Source organism: Priapulus caudatus, unplaced genomic scaffold (assembly GCF_000485595.1).
Source record: "Priapulus caudatus unplaced genomic scaffold, Priapulus_caudatus-5.0.1 Scaffold744, whole genome shotgun sequence".
NCBI lineage: Eukaryota > Metazoa > Priapulida > Priapulimorpha > Priapulimorphida > Priapulidae > Priapulus > Priapulus caudatus.
In genome coordinates this window covers 102207-128905 of record NW_014577805.1, presented here as the reverse complement: position 1 = coordinate 128905, position 26699 = coordinate 102207, and the positions used below count along the sequence as shown (strand labels likewise).

Below are 26699 nucleotides of genomic sequence, written 5' to 3'. Positions count from 1 at the left end.
CGTCACCAAAAGCTGTGTTATCTACTCGACACGCACGCAACGCTAACGATGCTCACGCTACGTTATAATGCAATCGTGAGTAACGACATGTAGTATACATGGTAGTATACACACGCCACGCACGCACACGTTATACACCGATAGAGTGTATCACACAGCAGGCGAAGAAGAAATAACGGACCTATAAGTTGCACAGCGGTTTTCGCCTATATTTAGTTACATGTCTGTTAAACGCACACGCACATTTCACGCACACACAGCACACACAGTGATACCGGATAAGATTCCGAAATGTTTTAGTGTTTGTTAAAACAGCGTGAGAAAACGTGATAACATGATGTAATATGCATAAAAATGTACAACGACCGTAACGCGATGTGTATATATATATATATATATATATATATTATATATATATATAATATATATATATATATATATATATATTTAGAACAAGATGGTCAGTTAAACGTTTTGCGAAAAAAAGTAAAAACGTCTCGTGAAAAATGGCAAGTGATATAAATGAGAAAAAGCATTTTTCGTGCACAACAACACATCTATCTATACGTGTGACGTATAGGACATAGAGCAATGAATTCGAATAAAAAGTACACTCGTAAAATTGTGCGTAAAAACTTCATGAAAAATAAAAAACGCGGAAAAGCTGTTTGCAGCCAAAATCGGCATAGATTCGTGTTCCTGATGCGAGTTCTAATGCTCTCTGAACCATAAGCAATAATATTCAATAACTAGAATAATTATCATTAAATTAGATACTGAATCGTAGACGACTCGGCAACGTTTACACATGGTAGCATCGCAAAAATTCTACTAGATGCAAAAAATTACCTGGAGATTACCAGGTGCGCGCTGCGGTTGTAACACTAGGCCATCACTGGGTTATTGGATTGGATAATTAATCTGGCTTCTATCTGGCAGCTCATATCATGAGCCTAGTTAGTACCAGTTAAAAAAAATATTATACTCATCAGACTATTGTGTCATCCTTGAAACAGCATAACGATCTATTGCCGTCATGATCGCTATTAACTCGCGAAATTTTCATGATTCCTCAATCTGCGCATGCTCTGCACTCGCGCCATATTCCGCTACCATTACCTGTGATCAAATCCTGTAGGATGTCATAATCGGAGATTTAATACACGCGGAAGAATTACAGCCAGACATTGCAGCGCTTACAGTTGACGCACGACATATCAATATTTCAGGTGCGCCTGAGTGGCGACGCGCTATCATACCTGCCGATCGGCGGGGCACGCGTTCCGGCTTTACTGTCCTGTACCATTTGCCGGCAAAGGCAAGCAGACTAGAGCTGTCAAACTCGTTACGGTTGTACAGGACATCTTGCCCTGGCGGAAGCTGAAAGACGGAAGGTCAACGTCAACATCTATACTTCTTATGATTATGAATTCATATTTTTTTATCATATTTTTCATTTTTCATATTTTATTTATCTTGAGTTGCATCCAAGAAATTACTTAGATTTTGTTCGTATTCGTTGGATTTATACACAAGATAAATATGAATTCATAGTTTTCAACGAATTTTTTTAGCTCAGCAATCCATTGCGAACTCGGAAACTTAAATAAAATGAGCGCGGCATTTTGGTTTCGAACGCAAGGGTTTCGGTTCGTGTGTATGAAGATTAATCATGATCTATGTTGACAATCAAATAATTATCGTTCGTGATTATTGACGTTCGTAAGTTTGAAAATTCTTAATTTGGACGGAAAGAAATATGTAAGATCGAATTCTCTCCACCCAACATGGCCGCTGCGCTAGGGTATGTCCTGCTTTGAGAACGTTGGCGAGGTACATGTGGCCGGAGGGTAATAATTATAAACTGTCATTATTAACCGCTGATATAGGTAGATAGACATAGGCTTGATGCTTACAAACCGATCTTTGGCACTTGTTTCACGCCAACTACTCATCGAGCTCAGGGTTGATCTCAGTGTCAACCTTGCCAATGCCTCATCTTATGATCGAGAGCGGCTCCGACCGACTCCCAGCTAGGCATCACCTTCTGACACAACTTGTCGCCTACCTTCGTAGCTGTGAACATAGGAACATGTGTCAGCAACAAACGTTTGAATGACGGACGGGCGGACGTATTGGAATTAGACGTATGGGTGTGATGCGGATTGATTGGAGGTTGATGGCATGGTGGATGGGATGAGAGTGGGATGATGGATGGCATGAGATGGGATGGATGAGGATGGATGGATGGATGGATGGAGAGGATGGATGGATGGATGATGGATGGATGGATGGATGGCATGGATGGATGGATGGATGGATGGATGAGGATGGATGGATGGATTGTATGGATGGATGGAGATGGATGGCATGGATGGATGGATGGATGATGGATGGATGAGATGGATGGATGCGATGGATGGATGGAGGGATGGATGGATGGATGATGGATGGATGGTCATGGATGGATGGATGGATGGATGAATGGATGGATGAAATGGATGGATGGATAGATGGATGGATGGATGGATGATGGAGGGATGGATGGATTGATGGATGGATGGATGGATGGATGATGGATGATATGGATGATGGATGGATATATGGGTGTATGCATGGATTGATGGATGATGGATTGGAATGGATGGATGATGGATGGTATGGATGGTATGAATGAATGGATGGATGGATAGATGGATGGATGGCATGGATGGATGGAGGGATGGTGATGGATGGATGGATGGAATGGATGCGATGGATGAATGGATGGATGGATGGATATATGGGTGTATGCATGGATTGATGGATGGATGGATGCGATGGATGGATGGATGCCGATGGATTGGATGGATGGATGGATGATGGATGGACGGACGGATGGATGGATGGATGGATGGATGGATGGGATGGATGGATGGATGGATGGATGGATGGATGGATGGATGGATGGATGGATGGATGGATGGATGGATGGATGGAATGGCATGAATGGATGGATGGAAGATGGATGGATGGATGGATGGTATGGATGGATGGATGGATGGTTTGATGGATGGATGGATGGATGGATGGATGGATGGATGGATGGATGGATGGATGGATGGGATGGGTGGATGGGTGGATGGATGATTGATGGATGGATGGATAGAATGGATAGTATGGCGTGGATGGATGGATGGATAGATGGATAGATGGATGGATGGATTGATGAATGGATGGATGGATGCGATGGATGGAATGGATGGATGGATGGATGGAATGGGATGGATGGATGATGGAGATGGATGAGATGGATGGATGGATGGATGGATGGATGGATGATGGATGGATGATGGATGGATGTGATGGATGGATGGATGGATGGATGGATGGATGGATGATGGATGATGATGGATGGATGGATGATGGATGGATGGATGGAGGATGGATGGATGATGGATGATGGATGATGGATGGATGGATGGTGGATGCGATGGATGGATGGATGCGATGGAACGGACGCGGATGGATGGATGAGATGAATAGATGGATGGCATGGATGGATGGATGGATGATGGATTATGAATAGATGGATGGATGGATGGGATGGATGGATGGATGGATGGATGGATGCGTGATGGATGATGGATGGATGGATGGATGATGTCATGGATGGATGGCATGGTGATGGATGGATGGTATGGTATGGATGGATGGATGGATGGATGGATGGTATGGATGGATGGATGGATGGAATGGATTGGATGGATGGATGGATGGATGGATGGATAGATGGATGGATGGATGAAGGGGTATGGATGGATCCGATTACCATCTGATTTCTTTATTTATTAACGGCGGTCCTGTTTTACGAAAAACAAATATTTTTTCCTTTCGCTTCAAGTCATTGTCATTCAATATGTCTGACGCAGCTGATGTGGTATATTCGTGATGCTATGCTACGCCTTACGTTGCAATACTATACGCATTCACGTGCCGTTCACATAATAGGGCGCCGGCGGCTTTAAAAAATATAAACATATCGTGGTGATTTCCATATATAGCTGTTGCGATCCCCCCACACCCCCCACATCAACATTACATCGCGAGAGAAATAAATCGACCAGGGAAAACGCGGAACGATGATTTGACTTTCGGATAAAGATTCCATCCGCTGCCAACAGTAACCATCCTAATAATCCGATATCATTTATTAAACTTAAACACCCGTAACTAATTGATAGCGTATATACTCACAGAGAACAAACCAATCTCCGGTGGTGGCGCCACTCTGCGCTGTGTCACTCTCTCGAAGTTATCGTCTGTGAGCCACCTTGACGTAGCTGTTCTTGGTGCGTGATCAGCCAATCAAAAACTTCGCGGTCATTCGAATTTGCCTAGTTATGCAGAATTATGAATATTGATCAATGCTTTCATATCGGAGCCATGCGCACACACTAAATCTATTCACTGGCGGCTGAACTAATGCTCAATACACACATTGTGGACGCTGAGACGGTATCCATGTTTACGTGCTATAACGTTTCGCCATACGTGAGCAAGAGCTAGCGACTGACAGTACTAACTACTAACTGGCAGACGAGTTTACCGGGTTATAGTCGTGGTTTCAAGCATAGCCGCCACGCACACAGACGTACGCCTGTCAGACATTACAACTATGCATACACAGTTTATCATCGGCGCTGCCACTGCGACTCCAATATCGCTCGACTGGTAGCTGCCTATACATATACATATATATATATATTATTATATATATATAATTATATATATATATGTATATATATATATATATATATATATATATAATATATTATATATATATAATATATAATAGAGGATATGTAGATATATATTTCGCATTGTTAGATGCTATATTATTATAGACGTCGTGGCCAGCGCCATCGTGTCCACAGCCGGGTGAATTAAAAAATTCGGCTCCGTCTCGTTCACAACCCGCGACGAAAAGGTGCGAGAAAACCCAGTGAAAAACAGTTTACATACTTACTGGGTGGCGTGACGTCTGGTTTTACATAGCGTAGGTAAAAAACAAATTGTACGAACAATCAGGTGAAGCAGGAAATATGTCAACAACGCGAATACGATACGCAGAGAGAAGTAGCCCCGTGGGGGGGGGCACTCCATATATATTGCATGGTAGGTATGTGCCGCGGGATAGACCCCCCGTTTTCACCCTAAACTTTCATTTCAGTGCATCGCATTTTTAAGAATATCTCGTTCCAGAGCATACCACATTCAACAAACATTAGTTCCAGAGCCCCTCATTTTTGACTTCGCAGTGGCACATACCTACCATAATGTGGGGTGAGTAGCGTGCATTAGCATCGGTTATCATTAATGAGTATGACCTAATCGCACACATCTATCTGTCCGTCAACAGCATCTATGACGTCACTGTGTGGCTGCTGCTGTCCGCATGCTGACCCGCGTGGTAAGGACGCGGGACCGGTGTTGCATCGTAGCCACCCTCCCATTGATAAACGCCCCATCTACATTACGCAATGAAATGGGCGTGTCTACCAGGGCAGATATAGATATTGCCCATGCGCAATGTAAAAGGGGGGTATTGGTCATAATGGAGATGTATATTATACTACATCGGCGTACGTGAGTGAGTGAGCACTATCCCGAATTCGTCTGCGCAAAGTCAGTAAACGCACGCACGAGACGCGAGCAGTGCTGACATGTGCCCCGTAGTCTACATGCGCAAGCCGGTGGAGTCGTTGTTTCAAAGAAAAAGCGCGAGTGCGTCGATGCACGCTGCCGCTACAAATAGTTACGCACGCAAAAATAGCTCGTAATAGCAGCCGCGTTCACACGAAATCCCAGCAAGAAATCCGGTATTTAGCGTTCACACGAGGGAAAATGCGCGGTCCAAGAAATACGGTATCTAAACAGATCGGTATTTGATGTAAATTACGCGCTTCCCAGGACCCCGAATAAGTTTGTCCGTGCCTTGAGAGAATTACCGGATCTCTTGGACGCGCATTTCCTCGTCGTGAACGCGCTAAATACCGGTATTTCTGAAGCCGACTTATTTTACAGACTGTCTTATCCGCGCTCGCACAGTTCCGAGTGTAATGCGAGTGGAACTTGTCGAGCGCGCGACCAGTCTACGTATCTTTATTCGGCCAGTTGCGTGCGCATTGCATTGTTTATTCACATTGTTTATTTGTTCTAAGCAAACTCGCCCAGCCTCGCAAATACCGTATTTCTGGAGCCGCGAATCAGCGTGTGTCAACGCTCTGGTCGCGTATTTAAAGGAGCGACCGCACCCCTCGTTTCACACACCAAGAAAAACCGCGATGCTCATCCCGCTAATAGCGGAGATAATAGTGAGATTAATTAGTGTCGTTGTTACACAGCAAGAACATATCTCGCCTAATCCCCGAGCGCGATAACATCGCCCCGCCCGTGCAAATCGCGCTAATTCCAAATAGCGCAGTCGGTAAGTGCGATTTGGAGCGCGCTATTTAGAGCGTCGATCTTAGTGAGATATTGCGTTCACACTTGTAAAAATCTCGGTATTTCGAGCGGGATGCAAAAACCGAGAGTTGCATCCCATAATTCCGGCCAGTGTGAACGCACCTTTTGTCTCAGATTCGGTATTTTCGCAAACATACCGTATTTCATAATATACGAGGTCCTCGTGTGAACCGATGCTTAGCATCAGTACACGCTAATACGAACTTGCGACACGCAATCCGACTGGACAGGCATTATCAATACTGCCAGGCTCCGCCACGGTAGAGATTAGGTTATTTATTAATTAGGATAATAGCCTGCCCCTCCTCCCTCGCATTAGACTGCGCTTTTATTTTCACGATCGAAAGAGAAGGACGTCACAGTTTTCGGGCACGCGTCAGAAGCGAAAAATTTTAATTGGAAATTTTAGCATTGGGGCTGCCGCGTATGGAATAAATCTAGACGGTGGGCAAAAGCATTTGCCTAAAATTATTGTTTAATTTCGTAACGCCGTGACGTTTGGTCGGACTAGCGACTCAAGTGCATGTAGATATGGCGCGAGCTTGCGGAGAAGTTATGTTTATATATGTGATGAAAATGTCATTGTATGAAACAAGGATAATACTGATCACTCGAATACACTGCCAGGTTGCTGCATATTGCAACAAGCGCAGGGAAAAACGCATTCGTGCGTGTAGTTCTTCACATAATACACGCAATAGCCCAAATATCATATCACACGCACACACATTATTTTATTACAAAAAATTCTTACCTATTTTTTAAGATTCATATTTCATATATCTTATTCTATAGCGTGTTTTTTACCTGCTAATTATATATAATATAATATTAATATATATATATATATATATATATATTCGCTCACACAATTTTATATCTCGGTTAACCTAAGCTAGCCGCACCTAAGCCTAGCGGCACACCTAAGCCTAGCGCACCTAAGCCTAGCGCACACACCGAGCAAAACGGGAAATTTTGTTTTTCCAGCGTTTCGCGTTTCTGCTCGGCGAGCAAGCGCACACAGCTGAGCAAACATACAGAAACACTGCGTACAGCGCCGCTGTCACATGACATCAAAAATAGCCATCAATGGACATCCAATTTTGTGTGTCATGTAATCATTTTTACGGATATTGATTGGAGACCGTCTTGTGGCGTTTCGCTGTGTAGCAGAACGATTGACGCACACACCGAGCAAAACGTACGCTCAGCGCGAAAACACGCTCCGCGAATCAAACATTGCTTGTTCAGCGAAAACACGCTTAGCTGAGCAATGTTTTTTGTTTCGGGAATCCGCACACAGCCACGAACATCGAGCGAAACATGTTTTGCTCCACGTTCAGGTGTTTTGCTCGGGTGTGTGCGTTGTGCTTTAGTCCACACGTTACCAACACTTACACCACATGTTAGCACAACACACATTAAAATACACGGCTAAACTGCGGTTTAACACAGTCTACCGCAGGTTATTCATGTGAATATGAGCTATATGTATATATATATATATATATATACATATAGCTATATATAGATATAAATAAGATCTATCTAAGATAAATCTATAGTCTTCTATTATGGACTCTTGATAGATATACATATATATTTAAGCGCTGTAAGCTGAGCGCTTGAGTAAGCTATAATATATATAATATAGTAGCTATAAGCTATGAGCTTTACCTTCGTAGAGGATGGGATCCTCGCGACGCCAGAAGATGAGGGTTGGAAAGGTAGTAACCCCGTGCTCAGCGGCCACCTCGATGTTGTTGATTTTGATCATTTCGATGCCGTACTTGTCCAGGTCGTCATCGATGTACTCGAGCTCTCTCAGCGCTTCGTCGCACTCCTTGCAGTTCTTCGTGTCTGCGCGTGAACGAGAGAAGAATGAACATAAGGGATGTGGAGGGATGGAGACAGAGAGGGGGAGAGGAGAAAGAGAGAAAGCGAGAGAGAGAGAGAGAGAGAGAAGGGGGGGGGAGAGACGCCACAAGCCGCTAAAGTCACAGTCGAGTTGCTTTCTGATTGATGACAAATGTAATGCATAAATCAATCAGATAATCAATCATCTGAACAGCAGGAGAAGCCAAATTCCACGACGCACGAAACCACCAACGATCACTGAGCGACTTAACAACCTGGTATACAGCCCATCGGTCAACCGAGCCATCAATCAATCAAGTCATCATTCTAATCAGATATAAATCAATTAAGGTATACAATATTCAAGGAAGACATCTCTCAATTAAGCGGACCGGGGGATGAATCTGCAGAATAACAATTATAGCGGCGGTGACTTGTTGCTATTTAACTGCAGCGCCTGGAACCCGTGCGTCAGTCTTTTAGCAGATGACGCGGCTACAGACGAGGAACGCGCTCGCCGCCATCTTGGATTAGAGGCTCCAGCTGCTCTTACCTCGCGCGGGTTTGATGTGTTAGAAGGGAAGCGAGATGAAGCGATGCGGAAACACTATAATTACGATGTGCCGTCGGCGACTCTCTACGTGACGCTCACGCCCCCGCTGCCTCATCCCCAGCATCCCGGCCTCATCCCCAGCATCCCGGCCTCATCCCCAGCATCCCGGCCTCATCCCCAGCATCCCGGCCTCATCCCCAGCATTCGCTGCTCATCCCAGCATCGCTGCTCACCCCCTAAGACCCGGCCCTCATCCCCAGCATCCCGCTCATCCCCAGGCCATCCCTGCTCATCCCCAGCATCCCGGCCTCATCCCCAGCATCCCGGCCTCATCCCCAGCATCCGCCTGCATCCCTCCAGCATCCGGCCTCATCCCCTAGCATCCCGGCCTCATCCCCAGCATCCGGTCTCATCCACTCCCCGCATCCTCCGCCACATCCCAGCAGTCCTCTCCCCACATTCCGGCCTCATCCCCAGCACTCCCGGCTCATCACTCAGCATCCCGGCCTCATCCCCATCGCCTATCCGTTCGCCTCATCCCCAGCACCCGCTCATCCCCAGCCATGCGCGCGTGCTCATCCACGCATCCCAGGTCCTCATTGCCGCAGTCATCCCGGCCTCATAGCCCATGCCCCGGCCTCATCCCCAGCATCCCGCCCTCATCCCCAGCATCCCGGTCCTCATCCCAGCATCGCTGGCTCTCCGATCCCGGCCTCATTCCAGCATCTGGCCATCCCCGCACTCCTATCCCAGCATCCGGCTCATCCCAGTCATCGCCCAATCAGTCCTCCTCATCACCACATCCCGCTATCCAGCCCGGCCTCATCCCCAGCATCGGCCTCATCCCCAATCCTCGCGCTCATCCCGACACATCGGCCTCATCCCCCGCATCCGGCCTCCAGTCCCCAGCATCTCCGGCTCATCCCAGCATCCCGGCCTCATCCCCAGCACCCGCCTCATCCCCAGCACCCGAGCCTCATCCCCAGCAGTCCATATCGCACGCAGCATCGCCGCATCCCGCATGCCGATCATTCCAGACCCAGCACGCGCGATCCCGAGACCTCATCCCCAGCATTCCGGCCTCATCCCCAGCATCCCGGCCTCACCCAGTTCTAACACTGAGCTATAGAGAGATACAGTATGTTCTAACACTAAGCTATAGAGAGATACAGTATGTTTAACATGTCGCGAGCTATAGAGAGATACAGTATGTTCTAACACTAATTTATAGAGAAGATACAGTATGTTCTAACACTAATGCATGAGAGGATACAGTATGTTCTAACACTGAGCTATAGAGAGATACAGTATGTTCTAACACTAAGCTATAGAGAGATACAGTATGTTCTAACACTGAGCTATAGAAAGATACAGTATGTTCTAACACTGAGCTATAGAGAGATACAGTATGTTCTAACACTGCGCTATAGAGAGATACAGTATGTTCTAACACTGAGCTATAGAGAGATACAGTATGTTCTAACACTAATATAAGTTGATATAGAGAAAGAGCTTGATGCAATAAATATTTATAGTGAGCTAGATCAATATTCTAACACGTTGAGCTACGGGTAGTGTGCACATACTGCTGTATCACCTTTTAAATAAAACTCGCCTCTATCTTACGAGTGTAATTTGTTTCCTAATAAATAACAACGCAATTTTTATAATCGCAATAATGAAATATCGTCTACGAACTCATATTGCGAGGCGAATCAGAGCAGATACACTTCATAATTCATCTGTGGCGATAATCGTGTTCATTGTGGAGGCAGCCCCGATTGTCGCCATACTTACATCAATAACAAAACAATAATTCATAGCGATAACACCGCATTCTTCCACGCCGACTACTCCACAATAGATCGTTCATCTAGATTGACGTCCACGTACCGCGCGCGCGCGCATTTCCGGAGCTGCGTTTACACTACTGATTTTGTCAGCAAAAACCGTCCGAGTCGTGCCAAAATTGAACAGATGTTCTTTTTCCAACTCAGCGACTTGATCTTCGACTCCGACTCCAACACAATCGAATTTCAGCCGATATGTTGGAATGCACTTTGGTCCAGTCGGGGAAGTTGGAATGCCACTTGAAATCGCTACGTTTGCCTGACAAAATATCGATAGTGTAAACGCAGCCGGTGTCCAGAGTCCGGTCGTAACATTTTCAGCCATATTTTAAAATTTACATCAAGAAATTACTAAATTTTTCGTGGTGTTGATGTACTTTGATTCCAGCGACAATAAAAGGCCACAAATGTCAAAAAACGTTTTTTTTCATTTTAATATTTTGAAATTTGCATTATAATTTAAATGTATACATTATATAACAACTGGTGGTGCGCCGCGCCAAACACATTTGAGCCCGCCACAACTTTTTTTCTTGTTTTTGCGCACCGTGAAAAAACGGCGATAGGACCATTACACAGTGATCCTTTTTATTGGATTTTCCCCAACTACTGGGAGGGAAACCACTGCATATACTGGTCTGGTCGAAAATCTTCCATGTGAACACCGTCCCCCACACGAAAAAATCGTTTCCTTGCTTTTGGCAGTGCGTTCGTACGAGCGCACTCTTTAAAATCTTGCTTCGTAGCCTGTTCAGAAAAAAAACAGCGAACGCCAACAAGTCTATATCTGAAGATGGCGCGGGGGCGAATTCACGCGATATTCGTGCTTTTAGCTACAGAATCGGGTTGCGTGAATTTGCTTTTAAGCCTCTTCCTCCCCCCCCCCCACTTCCCGCCGCATGCTAACAATGTGGGCTGCGAGTGTCGGATGTCGTGTAGCACCAGACATTCCTGCCTCGCGGCTACCACACGTTGCTTGTGATTGCTGGATGAGTCACGTCGGCGGCATTTCTGGTTTTATTGTTACCCGTACTGCGCCGGCAGCGCCATCTGTCGATGCTGCGCAGTAGCGTTGAAATGGCAGGCGCTATTAGAACCGATTCTCTAGGTTTTTGTGGTACTTGTAGTGAAATGTTTTCGTCATTACGAATGAGTTTCTGAGAGTGCACGCAAGAGTTTTAGCGGCCCACGCGAAAGTCGGTGTAGATGCAAACACTGCCGAAGGTAGCACTCAAACAGCGTCACGCAATTCCTAATTTCCCTACGAGTTCGAATTTATTATGGTTAAAAATCCGCAGTGCTTTTAAAATAAGCTGTAAGCCACCCCATCTCTTTCCCCTCATTTTTTTGACTATGTTATAGTGTTCATTTGTTGTGCTAAAAGTCTTCACCGGTTTTTTATCCTGTGGTTAGCTATGCTAATAGAATACGGCGCCAGATTTAGGAAATGCGGAAATCATCTGTCCTTAAACGAAGTGATGAAGGATTGGGCAGATGGTAGGGATGCGTACACTGAGCATTGTGTTTCTGTCTCGCCAATTCAACTTAGTTCGCGACGTTTGACTTCGGGCAGCGCCATGATAGTCCCAGCAGAAACCAGCGAAATAACCTTTCAAATAGTAGGCATACACCAAATATCTCCATCACACTCATCATGAAAAAAAAAAATCTTATTTCATTGTGACTTTTTAAGTTGAATGAAGGTTAATCTAATATGAATTTAAGTGACTTACAGCCGGGTGTTTAAAAAATCGAGTTCATAGGAGTCCTATGTCATTAAATTCAATATGGCCGCCATTTTCAGACAGTTTGCTGTACTATCGCGCGCTACAGCTCTCTCGGTGGCAACATAGACGAATCCACCGAGTCTGCATCATTCCTCAGCCACACGTACGTAGGCTTGCTGCTATTCGCTTACGCTTACATATTCTGGTATCGTTCGAGACCTTTTGGCAGCGTTACGATAACACTCTAATACATCTTGTTATATTTATCTTAGTATATTAAATTATTATAAACTTAATCTGCTACAGTTTTTGCGATGCTGACAAATTGGAACTTTTGCAGAATTCTTGGTGGAATCACTGCTAGTACCGTGGCAGTTGACGTGATTATAATTACTCAACAATCTCACGGACAAAGCTACTGCTACTCCGACAATTCCATTTCCCAAATGAACAAATCGGAATTTGCCATCGTGCGATATAATTAAAAAGATTGCTATTCTACTGCCGACTTTTAAGTTGTTCGTCGAAATTGAAAATGTTAGCGCATTACCAGCGTTTGTCATGGCTAGCTTGAATTAAGTTTATCTAAAACTGTCGACGGTGGCTGTCAAGACAGGCCAAAAAAAACATTGGAATCGGTGGCACCATGTTGCTCGTAGCGACGGAAGCGAGGCGCAAGTTGAAAGGAGTGAAAGAAATGTAAGCGCACATATATTCGTCGCGCATTACATAATTAAGCTGGTTTTCTGAATGCCTGCTGAAAGATGGAGATTGTTTCATGAGGTTACTACGTCATAAATCCTCCAAAATATATTATGCGCGAGAGAGTCGGAAGTGGTATGGGGAGAGAGAAAGAGAGAGAGAGAGCAACGTAGAAAGAGAGAGAAGAGGAGAGAGAGAGAGAAATAGAGTAGAGACGAGAGGACAAGGGAAAGAGAGAGAGAGACAGAGCAAGACGAGAGTAGCGAGAGACTGAGAAGAGAGAGAGAGAAAGAGAGGCGAGAGAGAGACGAGGAGAGAGAGCACGAGAGAGAGAGATGAGAGCGAGAAGAGAAAAAGAGGCAGAGGAGAGAGAGAGAGGACAGAGAAAAAGGAGCGAGAGAGAGCGATGAGTGAGTGAGTGGTGAGTAAGCCAGCGAGCGAGCATCGTGAGTGAGATTGGTGAGTGAAAGCAAGCCGAGAAAGGACACAAATACAGTGTTTAAGCTACCTACATAAGACGACGAATCTTCTTTTTCATAACGCCCCCCCTCGTCTCTCTCTCTCTTCTCTCCTCTCTCTCTCTCCTTCTCTCCATCATCTCTGCTCTCTCTCTTCTCTCTCTCCTCTTTCTCCTCTTTCTCTTTCTCTCTCTTCTCTCTCTCAGTCTCTCATTCTCTCTCTCTCATCTCTCTGCTACTCTTTCTCTTTCTCGCTTCTCGTCTCTCGCGCTCTTTATTCTATTTCTCCCTGTCGTCCTCTCATCGCTCTCTCGCCTCTTCTCTCTCTCCCTCTCTCCTGCTCTTCTCTCTGTCTCTCTCTCTCTCTCTCGTCTCTCTCTTCTCTCTCTCGCTCTCAGCTCGTCGCTGCTCTCTTCTCTCTCTCTCTCTTTTTGCTTTTCTTTTCGCGCTCTTTCATCCTCTCTCACGCTCCAGGTCTCGTCTCTCTCTTCCTCTCGTCTCGTCTCTCTCTCTCTCTCTTCTCGCTCTCTCTCTCTCTTTCTTTCTTACCTCTCTCTCTTTCATCTCGTTCTCTACTCTCTCGCTCTCTCTCTCTCTCTCATCTCTCTCTCTCCTCTCTCTCTCTCTCTGTGCTCTCTCTCTCTCTTCTTCTCGCTCATTCGCTCTCGCGTCTCGCTCTTCGACTCGTCATCTCTCTCTCTCTATCGTCTTTCTGTTTGCAGTTCTCGCCTTTACTCTCTCCTCTCTTCTCTTTGCCTCTCTCTCTTTCCTCTCTCTCTCTCTCCTCTCTACTCTCTCTCTCTCTCGGCTCTCTTTCTCTGTTTTTCTCTCTCTCGTCTCTCTCTTTCTTCTTCTCTCTCCTTCCTCTTCTCACTCGTGCTCTCTATATTTCTGGTATTGCTTACTCCTCCCCCCCCCCCCTCTCTCTCCTTTCTCGTCGTCGTCTCTCTCTCTCTCTTTCTTTCTACTCTCTCTCCTCTCGTCTTTCTCTCTCCCCTCTTCTCGGACTCTCTCTCTCTCGCTCCCTCCTCTCTCTACTCTCCTCTCTCTCTTCTTCTCTCTCTCCCTTCTCCTCTCTCTTTCTTTCTCACTCTCCTCTCTCTTTTCCTCTCTCATCTCTCTCCTCTCCTTCTCCCTCCTCATCCCTCTCTCTCTCTCTCTCTCTCTCACTCTCTCTCTCTATCTCATGCTCTCTCTGTCTCTCTCTCTGTCTCTGTCTCGTGTCTCGTAATCGCCTCTCCTTTCGCTCTACGTCTCCTCGCCGTGCTCGTTATGTCCTCTCGTCCACTCACTCCTTTCTCCTCTCTCCATCTCTCTTCTCTCCCTCTCACTCCATTTCTCCACTCCTCTCTCTCTTCTCCCACTCTCTTTCTCATCTCTCTTCTACTCTACTCTCTACTCTCACACTCGCTCTCTCTCTCCTTTCTCTCTCCTCCGTCCTCTCTCTCCGCTCTCTCGCTCTTCTCGGCTCGCGCGGTTACCCTCGGCTCACTATTTCTATCAACCAAACAGCAGCAGGCACAAGCCGCAACAGCGTGGAGAACGTACAACCCAACACCCACGACGTGACCCGCTACACACAGTAAACCTAACGGAATTCCAGAACGCTGTCATTATGCTAGAGCTGCTATGCGCCATTTACCCAGCCGCCAAGGCATTAGTCAAGGACAGCGGCAAGTTGAGGTCGATGGCTGTCGCGGTGGCAACCCCCTATATTTTCACTCGCTCGTATCTTCATGTAATGGATAGAAGCGAAACAAGCAGGTCCCAGCAAAACAGAGAATCGTGGGATCTTCGGTCAAGATGCAAAATGGTCGCGCATGCATGGTGAATGTACAAGTCAGTCGAGAAAAGAGTCCGTGATAAACGGGGGGTTTCTTACGATCATGGTTCATGTGACAACAATGGCTTTTACGGCCTTGTGTGATCGGCGCGTCGCTATATGGGTTAGTATTCATACGCCCCCATATATTCGACCATTACAGCAGTGAACGATATTTCTTGATGTTTTGAATGATCTCTGTATTTCTCTGTCAGACTATTATGCTTGCGCAAACTATAGGCACGGTAACTTAGAATAAGACAGTCCCATAAGCAGATTTCTGTCGACGCACACTTTTTCCGTCACCCTGGTAGCTCACATTAGCGTAATGCGTGTGAATAATTTGGCAATCGGTCTAGCGGTTGTTTACATGCAAGCGACAGGGGGCTGCCGTAGAGGCCTGCATGAGTAGGACGGACTAGTTGTAGACGTGCTGGACGGTCAGCAGAGCTTCACGTTTACGAAACCATGCTGGCTAAACCTGATATGATATGCGCAGCGATGTAACACACACACACACAGCCACCACCACACACACACACACTACACACAACACACACCGAACACACACGCGCGGCGCAGCGCGTAAGGCAATGCAGTCGTCAGTAGGTTTGATAGGTTGCATTACGCATTTTCTTCTTAGCGAGGAAGAGAGAGAGAGAGCGAGAGAGAGAAGGGCGGACCGAATGAGAGACAGAGAGAGAGAGAGAGAGAGAGAGAAGAGAGAGAGAGAGAGAGAGAGAGGGAGAGAGAAAGGAGAGAGAGAGAAACGAAAGAGAGAGAAGTAAGAGAGAGAGAAGGGGGAGGGAGAGAGAGAGAGAAAGGAAGGAGAGAGAGAAAGCAGGGAGTAGGAGAGGGAGAGAGAGAGGAGAGCGAGGAGGAGAGAGAGAGAGTGAGTCGGGGGGGGAGGACGCGCGAGAGAGAGAGAGGAAGGCGCGCGCGAGAGAGAGAGGGGAGAGAGAAGAGAGAAGGAGAGAGAGAAAAGAGAGAGGAGAGAGAGAGGAGAGGGAGAGAGAAATCGATGAGTAGACGAGGAGAACAGAAATGAGAGCAGAAAGTAGAGAGAAAGAGAGTGAGAAGAGAGAGTAGATAAGAGAGAAGGAGAGGAGAGAGAGAGGGAAGAGAGGAGAGAGAGAGAGAGAGAGAGCAGAGAGAGAGAGAGAGAGGAGATGAGAGAGAGAGAGAGAGATGAGAGAGAGGCAGAGGAGACGAGACAAGCGAGAGCTGAGAGAGAAGAGAGAGAGAGAAAGAGTAAGGAGAGAGAGAGAGAGAGAGAAAGAGGAAGAGAGGAGAGAGATGAGAGAAGTAGCAGAGAGATAGAGAGAGAACAGACTACTCCTCCTTGCTCGCGTCCTCCTCATTCTGACCGTGCTCTTCGTTGAGTTTCCCGTATTTATGTATTTCATACTTAATTACTTACCCACTACTTTCCAACCCATCCCGTCTTACTTTCCGCTAACTGGCTTTGGAACTTCCTTTCTTATTTATCGAAGCAGAGGAACCATTAAAATATTAAGTCATCCACTATTTTGCGCAGTTTTGCCCCCCCTCCTGTTAAAAAATCCCGGCTACGCTACTGCTAACTGGCTTCATTTCGCCGAATAGGCTTTTTTACTTTATCGTCTTATTTCTTGCCTCGACGTTCAGCCTTTGTTCAAGCGCTCCTGCATACTACTTCATCAATCTCTATATATACGCTTCATAATGACACAATTAATCTTTATTGAGTAACCTAATCTCGCAGTTTCTCGCAAAATGACGCTCAGCTGCACGCACGCATATACGCATATACGCACACACGCATACACGCACACACGCATACATGCATACACGCATACACGCATATTATATGCGCATACACGCACACACGCAAATATTTACGCGTGCACGGTACGCGGCACATCGGTAATGTAAATTTTGACGTAGGCCTATAGAGCGGGCTAGCTGGTGGTCGGTCTCTTATCTGCGCCGTATACGCTCGCTCGTGGTTCTGCGTTCAATTAGGCCGCGAAGTGATTTTATTTTCGGAGCCATCGATATCGAAACGTGAGACGGGACACGCATCGGGAAGCTTGTGGCACACACAGAGAAACAACATGGGAAAGAAATCCCACAATGTTTTCATGTCTTGCCAGCGGCTATTTTTTTTAACGTTCGAGTAAACAAGAAACGGATGCATTACGTCTGCAAATTTTACAGACATTTTTTCCTCTAATAAAAGTGAAAGACTACATTGCTTCTTATTTTCTTTCAATTATAATTGTACCATTTCTTTTAGATGATTTAAAATGGCTCGAAATCGGCGCAAGAATGCAATTCTGTCATCCGACACACAACACGATGCGTGTAATCTTAGGCCGATCAAAAATAGATCCCCTTTGCGCGAACAATGCGACTTTGAAAAAAACAGTTGCGCGCATGCGCTGAAGTGGCAAGGTTTTCCATTACTGTTGAACACAAGACCGGATCACTTTGCCTTGCCATGGTAACGTGCCGCAGCCGTCTAAACCGCACGCAGATACAGCAGGCAGTGCGTCAGTATTTATTTTAAGCTGTCGCTAGCAATGCCGCCGCAGGACGTCTCGAAAACACGCCGACGTGCTAGATTTGCCTTATTTATGTCGATGCGTTTTTTGTTCCATGATCACATCATGAAACGAACTCATCTCGGGCCTTCTCGTCAATCAATGATCGGCGCAGCGGTGAGCGATGAAAGATCGCGGTTACTTTATTATTATTATTATTATTATTATTAATAATAATAATAATAATAAAAAAAATAATAATAATACTACTAATAATAATAGAGGAGATGTGGGAGAATGTGTACCTGTAGTCTGTTACACCGATTAAAGGGAATCGAGAAGAATCGAGAGCCAACCCTAATGCTAAAGATTAATAACTAAATGATAATAACTAATATAAAGCGAATTCTAATGCGAAAGAACCCTGCGATGAGAAAACCGGAAAATTCCGGAGAAATCTTTTTGAAGCGAAGTAAGACGGGGGTAGGTCATTATGCGTAACGCATACACGTCATTTTAGTCAAAATAGTTCAAGGTAACATGAGCCGAAGTCGCACCGAACGATGTTACGACCCGCTCAAGGTGACGACTACTACGAGTCTTATGACAAGCCGCGCACGCCGGGCGCGTGGCACGCGCGTGGCGCGCGCGTGATACAACAAAAGAAGAGAAAATATGCGACGACAGAGAAAGAAAGTAATCACCTACACAAGGCGACACTATGACATTTTAGTACCTATAGAAGGACATTCCACCTTGATGTCGCATGCCGACTGATAAAGAACAAACAACGAACGCCGCCGACAAATATGAACTATGTGAACTATGAGAACATGAATCGAACTGCCGCGATTCCCAATGACTTCTAGAAGCTTCTGCTGCCGTTCTCACGCTAGAGAAGGAAGTCTCACCTTTAGTTGTCCATAAAATTCTGGAGAAGGACACAGGATTGCACCACCATCGTTAATAAGGCCTTGAGGACAGTTGGGCCACGCATTCCTCCAGTTGCATAAATACCGAACAGTTTCGACAGAAAGGCAGTTCTACGGTGCTAACAGATCCCGACGCTGTCAGCACCACTGCTCTCATCTGCTGCTCGCTGCTACCGTTGCCGCCGGACACCGCCGCCTGACTGAGGATCTGCCTGCGACCTGCTGGCCACTGCTGGCTGGCAGCTGCGACTCCACGCTCGTAAAATATGAACCGCATTATTTAACCAGTCGCTGGTCTGTATGTGCCTGGTGTATAAGATATGTATTGTATGTATTGTATCGTATTTACTGGTTGGCCTGCGCAGCCACTTATGTATTGTATGTGATTGTCAATATGATGTTGTTCATTAAAAAATAGAGTAACCGTAGTAATTCTGTGGTTATAGCATAATACTGTGTGTGGCTTAAGTGCAATAGCCCACGTATCTGTTGTACAAACAAACCTGGTCACACACTATACGATTACACGTGCCTATTACACGGGCTCACAAGCTCCGTTATACACACACTCACGCACGCACACACTCACGCACGCACGTACACACTCACGCACGCACACTCACGCACACACTCACTCACGCACGCACGCACGCACACACTCACGCACGTACACACTCACGCACGCACACACTCACTCACGCACGCACACACTCACGCACGTACACATTCACGCACGCACACACTCATGCACGCACGCACACACTCACGCACGCACACACTCACGCACGCACTCACGCACGCACACACACACTCACGCACGCACACACTCACGCACGCACACAGTCACGCACGTACACACTCACGCACGCACACACTCACGCACTGCTATAGAGAGATACAGTATGTTCTAACACTGAGCTATAGAGAGATACAGTATGTTCTAACACTAATATAAGTTATATAGAGAAAGAGCTTGATGCAATAAATATTTATAGTGAGCTAGATCATGTTCTAACACGTTGAGCTACTGGTAGTGTGCACATACTGCTGTATCACCTTTTAAATAAACTCGCCTCTATCTTACGAGTGTAATTTGTTTCCTTAATAAATAACAACGCAATTTTTATAATCGCAATAATGAAATATCGTCTACGAACTCAATTTGCGGGCGAATCAGAGCAGATACACTTCATAATTCATCTTGCGATAATTCGTGTTCATTGTGGAGGCAGCCCCGATTGTCGCCATACTTTATCAAATAACACAATTAATTCATAGCGATAACACCGCATTCTTCCACGCCGACTACTCCACAATAGATCGTTCATCTAGATTGACGTCCACGTACCGCGCGCGCGCATTTCCGGAGGCTGCGTTTACACTATCGATTTTTGTCAGCAAATCGTCCGAGTCGTGCAAAATTGAACATGTTCTATTTCTCCAACTCAGCGACTTGACTTCGACTCCGACTCCAACACAATCGAATTTCAGCCGATTAGTTGGAATGCACTTGGGTCCAGTCGGGGGCAAGTTGGAATGCACTTGAAATCGCTACGATTTGCTGACAAAAATCGATAGTGTAAACGCAGCCGGTGTCCAGAAAGTCCCGGTCGTAACATTTTTCAGCCATATTTTAAAATTTACATCAGGAAATTACTAAATTTTTCGTGGTTGTTGATGTACTTTGATTCCAGCGAACAATAAAAGGCCACAAATGTCAAAAACGTTTTTTTTTTCATTTTTATTTTGAATTTGCATTATAATTTAAATGTATACTTTATAACAACTGGTGGTGCGCCGCGACAAACACATGTTGCAGCCCGCCACAACTTTTTTTCTTGTTTTTGCGCACCGTGAAAAAACGGCGATGGACCATTATCACAAGTGATCCTTTTTATTGGATTTTCCCAACTACTGGGAGGGAAACCCACTGCATATACTGTGTCTGGTCGAAAAATCTTCCATGTGAACACCGTCCCCCACACGAAAAAATCGTTCCTTGCTTTTGGCAGTGCGTTCGTACGAGCGCACTCTTTAAAATCTTGCTTCGTAGCCTGTTCAGAAAAAAAACAGCGAACGCCAACAAGTCTATATCTGAAGATGGCGGCGGGGGCGAATTCACGGATATCGTCTTTTAGCTACAGAATCGGGTTGCGTGAATTTGCTTTTAAACCTCTTCCTCCTCCCCCCCCCCCACTTTCCCGCCGCATGCTACAATGTGCTGCGAGTGTCGGATGTCGTGTAGCAGCCAGCATTCCTGCCTCGGCTACCACACGTTGCTTGTGTTGCTGGATGAGTCACGTCGCGGGCATTTCTGGTTTTATTGTTACCCGTACTGCGCCGGCAGCGCCATCTGTCGATGCTGCGCAGTAGCGTTGAAATGGCAGGCGCTATTAGAACCGATTCTCTAGGTTTTTGTGGTACTTTGTATGGAAATGTTTTCGTCATTACGAATGAGTTTCTGAGAGGTGCACGCAAGAGTTTTAGCGGCCACGCGAAAGTCGGTGTAGATGCAAAACACTGCCGAAGGTAGCACGCAAACAGCGTCACGCAATTCCTAATTTCCCTACGAGTTCGAATTTATTATGGTTATAAAATCCGCAGTGCTTTTAAAATAAGCTGTAAGCCACCCCATCTCTTTCCCCCTCATTTTTTTGAACTATGTATAGTGTTCATTTGTTTGTGCTAAAAGTCTTCACCGGGTTTTTTTTTATCCTGTGGTTGAGCTATGCTAATAGAATACGGCGCCAGTTTAGGAAATCGGAAAATCATCTGTCTTTAAACGAAGTGATGAGGATTGGGGCAGATGTAGGGATCGTACACTGGAGCATGTGTTTCTGTCTCGCCAACTTCAACTTATTCGCGACGTTGACTTCGGCAGCGCCATGTAGTCCAGCAGAAAAGCGAAATAAGCTTTCAAATAGTGAGGCAAGCACCAAAATTCTCATGCCCACTCCTATCATAAATTTTTCATTGACTTTTTAAGTTGAATTGGAAGGTTAATTAAATTGAATTTTAAGTGACTTACGACCCGGGTGTTTAAAAAAGTAGTTCCATAGGAGTCCTATGTCACTTAAAAATTCAAAATGGCCGCCATTTTTCAGACGTTTGCTACTACTCGGCGCTACAGCTCTCTCGGTGGCAACATCAGACGAATCCACTGATCTGCATCATTCCCTCAGCCCACGTTACGTAGGTTGCTGCTATTCGCTTACGCTTACATAATTCGTATCGTTCAGACCTTTGCAGCGTTACCGATAACACTCTATAACTTGTTATATTATTTTAGTATTATTAAATTATTATAACTAATCTCCTACAGTTTTGCGATTCGACAAAATTGGAACTTTTTGCAGAATCTTGGTGGAATCACTGCTAAGTACGTGGCAGTTGACGTGATTATAAATTACTCACAATCTCCACCGACGAAAGCTACTGCTACTCCGCAATTCCATTTCCCCAAATATACAAAATCGAATTTGCACATCGTGCGATATAATTAAAAAGATTGCTATCTACTGCGATTTAATTTTCGTTCGAAATGAAAATGTTAGCGCATTGCCAGCAGTTTGTCATCGGCTAGCTTGATTAAGTTTTAAAACGTCGACGGTGGCTGTCAAGACAGGCAAAACATGGAATCTGTGGGCAGCCATGTTGCGTACAGAAGCGCACGGTAATTGCGAGGCGAAAGTGAAAGAAATGTTAAAGCGCACATATCGTCGGCCCCATTACATAATTAAGCTGGTTTTCTGAATGCCTGCTGAAACGATTGATTGGTTTCAATGAGGGTTACTTACGTCATAAATCTCACAAAATATATGGCGAGAGAGTCGGAATGGTATGGGGAGAGAGAAAGAGAGAGAGAGAGAGAAAGAGAGAGAGAGAGAGAGAGAGAGAGAGAGAGAGAGAGAGAGAGAGAGAGAGAGAGAGAGACTGGCGTGAGTGTGTGCGTGTGCGTGAGTGGCGTGAGTGTGTACGTGGCGTGAGTGTGTGTGTGCGTGCGTGAGTGCGTGCGTGAGTTGTGTGCGTGCGTGAGTGTGTAGCGTGCGTGACGGTGTGCGTGCGTGAGTGTGTGCGTGCGTGAGTGTGTGTGTGCGTGCGTGAGTGCGTGCGAGGTGTGCGAGTGCGTGCGTGCGTGTGCGTGGGTTGCATGAGTGTGTGCGTGGCGTGAATGTGTACGTGCGTTGAGTGTGTGCGTGCTGAGTGATGTGTGGGTGCGTGGTGTGTAACGGTGCGTGAGTGTGTGCAGTGCGTGCGTGCGTGAGTGAGTGTGTGCGTGAGTGTGCGTGCTTGAGTGTGTCGTGCGTGGCGTGAGTGTGTGCGTGCGTGAGTGTGTGTACTAACCGGTAGCCTTTGTGAGCCCGTGTAATAGGCAGCGTGTAATCGTATAGTGTGTGACAGGTTCGTCTTGTATCAACAGATACGTGGCTATTGCACTAAGCCACACACAGTATTATGCTATACTACCCCAGAATTAGCTACGGTTTACTGCTATTTTTTTTCCATGAACAGCATCAATATTGCAATCACATACAATACACTAAGTGGCTGCGCAGGCCAAACGTACAGTAAATACGAAGACAATAATACATACATTATCTTATGACACCAGGGCAGCATAGCAGACCAGCGGACTGGTTAAATAATGGCGGTTCATATTTTACGAGCGTGGAGTCGCAGCTGCCAGCCAGCAGTGGGCCAGCAAGTCGCGAGGCAGATCCTCAGTCAGGCGCGCGGTGTCCGGCGGCAAACGGAGCAGCGAGCAGCAGATGAGAGCAAGTGGTGCTGACAGCGTCCGGGAATGCTTGTCAGCACCGTAAGAAACTGTCCTTTCTGTCGGAAACTTGTTCGTATTTATGCAACTGGAGGAATGCGTGGCCGCAATCTGTCCTCAAGCCTTATTAACGATGGTGGTGGGGCAATCCTGTGTCCTTCTCCAGAATTTTTATGGACACTAAAGGTGAGACTTCCTTCTCTATTGCGTGAGAACGGCAGCCAGAAGCTTCTAGATAGTCATTGGGAATCGCGGCAGTTTCGATTCATGTCTCCTAGTTCACCATAGTTCACATTTGTCCGGCGTGCGTGTCGTTGTTTGTTCTTTATCAGTCGCATGCGAGTCAATCACAGGTGGAATGTCCTTCTATAGGTACTAAAATGTTCATAAGATGTCGCCTTGTGTAAGGGTGAATTACTGTTCTTCTCTGTCGTCGCATATTTTTTCTTCTTGTTGTATTCAGCGCGCGGCGCGGCACGGCGCGAGCCACGCGTCCCGGCGTGCGCTGCTGTCATAAGACTCGTAGTAGTCGTTCCCTTTGAGGGGTCGTAACATCGGATCTCGGTGGACTTGTCGGCTCATGTTACCCTTGAACCTATTTTTGAGCTAAAATGACGTGTATGCGCTAGCATAATGACCTACGCCCGTTTACTTCGCATTCAAAAGCATTTCTCCGGAATTTCCGGATTTTCTCATCGCAGGGTAACTTTCGCATTATTAGAATTCGGCTTTTATATTATTTATTATCATTATTAGTTAGTAATCTTTAGCATTAGGTTGGGCTGCTCGATTCTTCTCGATTCCCTTTAATCGTGCTAAAGCAGACTACAAGGTAGCACATTCCCACATCTCCTCTATTATTATTAGTAGTATTATATTATTTTTTTATTATTTTATTAATTTATTAATAAAATAATAAGAATAAAATAAGTAACCGCGATCTTCATATCGCTTACAGCCGCTGCGCCGATTATTGATTGACGAGAAAGGCTCCGAGATGAGTTCGGTTTTCATGATGTAATCATGGAACAAAAATCCATCGACATAAATACAGGTCAAATCTAGCCGTCGCGTGTTTTCGAGACGTCCTGCGGCGCGCATTGCGAAGCGACAGCTTAAAATAAATACTGAGCCACTGCCTGCCTGTATCTGCGTGCGGTTTAGACGGCTGACGGCACGTTTACCTGATGGCAAGTGCAAAGTGATCCGGTTCTTTGTTGTTCAACAGTAATGGAAAACTTGCCAACTGTCAAGCGCATGGGCGCAACTCGGTTTTTTTTCAAAAGTCGCATGTTTCGGCGCAAAGGGGATCTATTTTTGATCGCTCAAGATTACACGCATCGGTTGTGTGTGCGGATGAAGAATTGCATTTCTTGCGCCGATTTCGAGCCATTTTTAATTGCATTCTTTAAAAGAAATGGTATCAATTATAATTGAAAGAAAATAAGGAAAAGGCAAATGTAATCTTGTCACTTTTATTAGTAGGAAAAAATGTCGAAAATCTGCAAGACGCTAATGCATCCGTTTCTTGTTTAGCTCGAACGTTAAAAAAAAAAGAATAGGGCCGCTGGCAAGACATGCAAACATTGTTGGGATTTGGATCTTTCCATGTTGTTTCTCATTGTGTGCCACATAGCTTCCCGGATGCGTGTCCGAGTCCACGTTTCGATATCGATGGGCCTCCGAAAATAAAATCACTGTCGGCGCTAGATTGAACGCAGAACCAGACGAGCGTATACGGCGCAGATAAGAGAGCCGACCACCATGCAACTAGTCCGCTCTATACGGCCTTGACGTAACAAATTTACATTACGATGGTCGTGGACTACGTTGCACGGCGTAAGATAATTGCGTGTGTGCGGTATGCGCCATATAAATATGGCGTGTATCGTTGTATGCGTATATGCGTGTGTGCGTGTATGCGTGTATGCGCATCATAATAGTGGCGTATATGCGTGTATGCATGTATGCGCGTGTGTGGCGTGTAATGCGTGTATCGTCGCATATAATATCGCGTATAGCCGTGTATGCTGATTGGCGTGTGTGCGTCGTCGCGTGTATGCGTGTATGCGTATAATGCAGTGATAATGCGTGCGTGCAGTTGGAGCGGTCATTTTGCGAGAAATTGCGGATTAGTTATTCAATAAAGATTAATTGTGTCATTATGTAAGCGTATAATAGAGAATGATGAAGTAGTATGCAGAGCGCTTGAACAAAGGCCTGAACGTTCAAGGCATAGCACATAAGACGATGAAGTAAAAATAGCTATTCGGCGAAAATGAGCCAGTAGGCAGTAGCGTAGCCGGGATTTTCTAACAGGAGGGGGGGCAAACTGCGCAAAATTATGGATGACTTAATATTTTAATGGTTCCTCTGCTTCGAAAAATAAGAAAGCGAAGTTCCAAAGCCAGTTCGCGGAAAAGTAAGACGGGGATGGTTGGAAAGTAGTGGGTAAGTAATTAAAGTTATGAAATACATAAATAGGGAAACTCAACGAAGAAGGCACGGTCAGAATGAGGAGGTACGCGAGGCACCGAAGGAGTAGTCCTGTCTACTGCTCTTCTCCCTCTCTCTCTTCTGCTGCCTCTCTCTTCCGCCTCTTTCTCTCTCTCTCTCTCTCCTTCTCTTTCTTCTCTCTCTGCTCTCGAGTCGCTCTCGCTTGCGTCGTCTCTCTCTCTCTTCTCTCTCTCTCCTCTTCCGTAACTGGGAGGGAGAGTAGTTGTTAATCAGCTGAGACCTCTCTACTCTCTCTCTCTCTGCTCTCTCTCTCTTCTCCTCTCTCTCTCTCTCCTCTCCTCGTCTCTCTGCTTCTCTCTCTCGTTCTCCCTACTCTTTCTCTGCTTAGCTTGTCTCTCTCTTTCTTTCTCCTCTCTCCCCTTTGTCTCTCGCCCTCTCCCTCTCTCTCTCCTCTCTCTCGTTTTCTCACTTCATCTCGTCTGCTCTGCTCTCTCTCTCTCTCGCGGCGCAGCTCGTTCTCTCTCGTCGCGGCGCT

The 26699-nt window shown here is 45.8% G+C and overlaps 1 protein-coding gene across 1 annotated transcript in view; it reads right to left on the bottom strand.

The window, feature by feature from the left end:
* LOC106813241 overlaps positions 1-26699 on the bottom strand; it is a 45704-nt gene that overhangs the window by 10649 nt on the left and 8356 nt on the right. The window contains exon 2 of the mRNA XM_014817331.1: positions 8185-8367. Coding sequence (XP_014672817.1) covers positions 8185-8367 — 183 coding nt within the window. The remainder of the gene's footprint in view (positions 1-8184; positions 8368-26699) is intronic.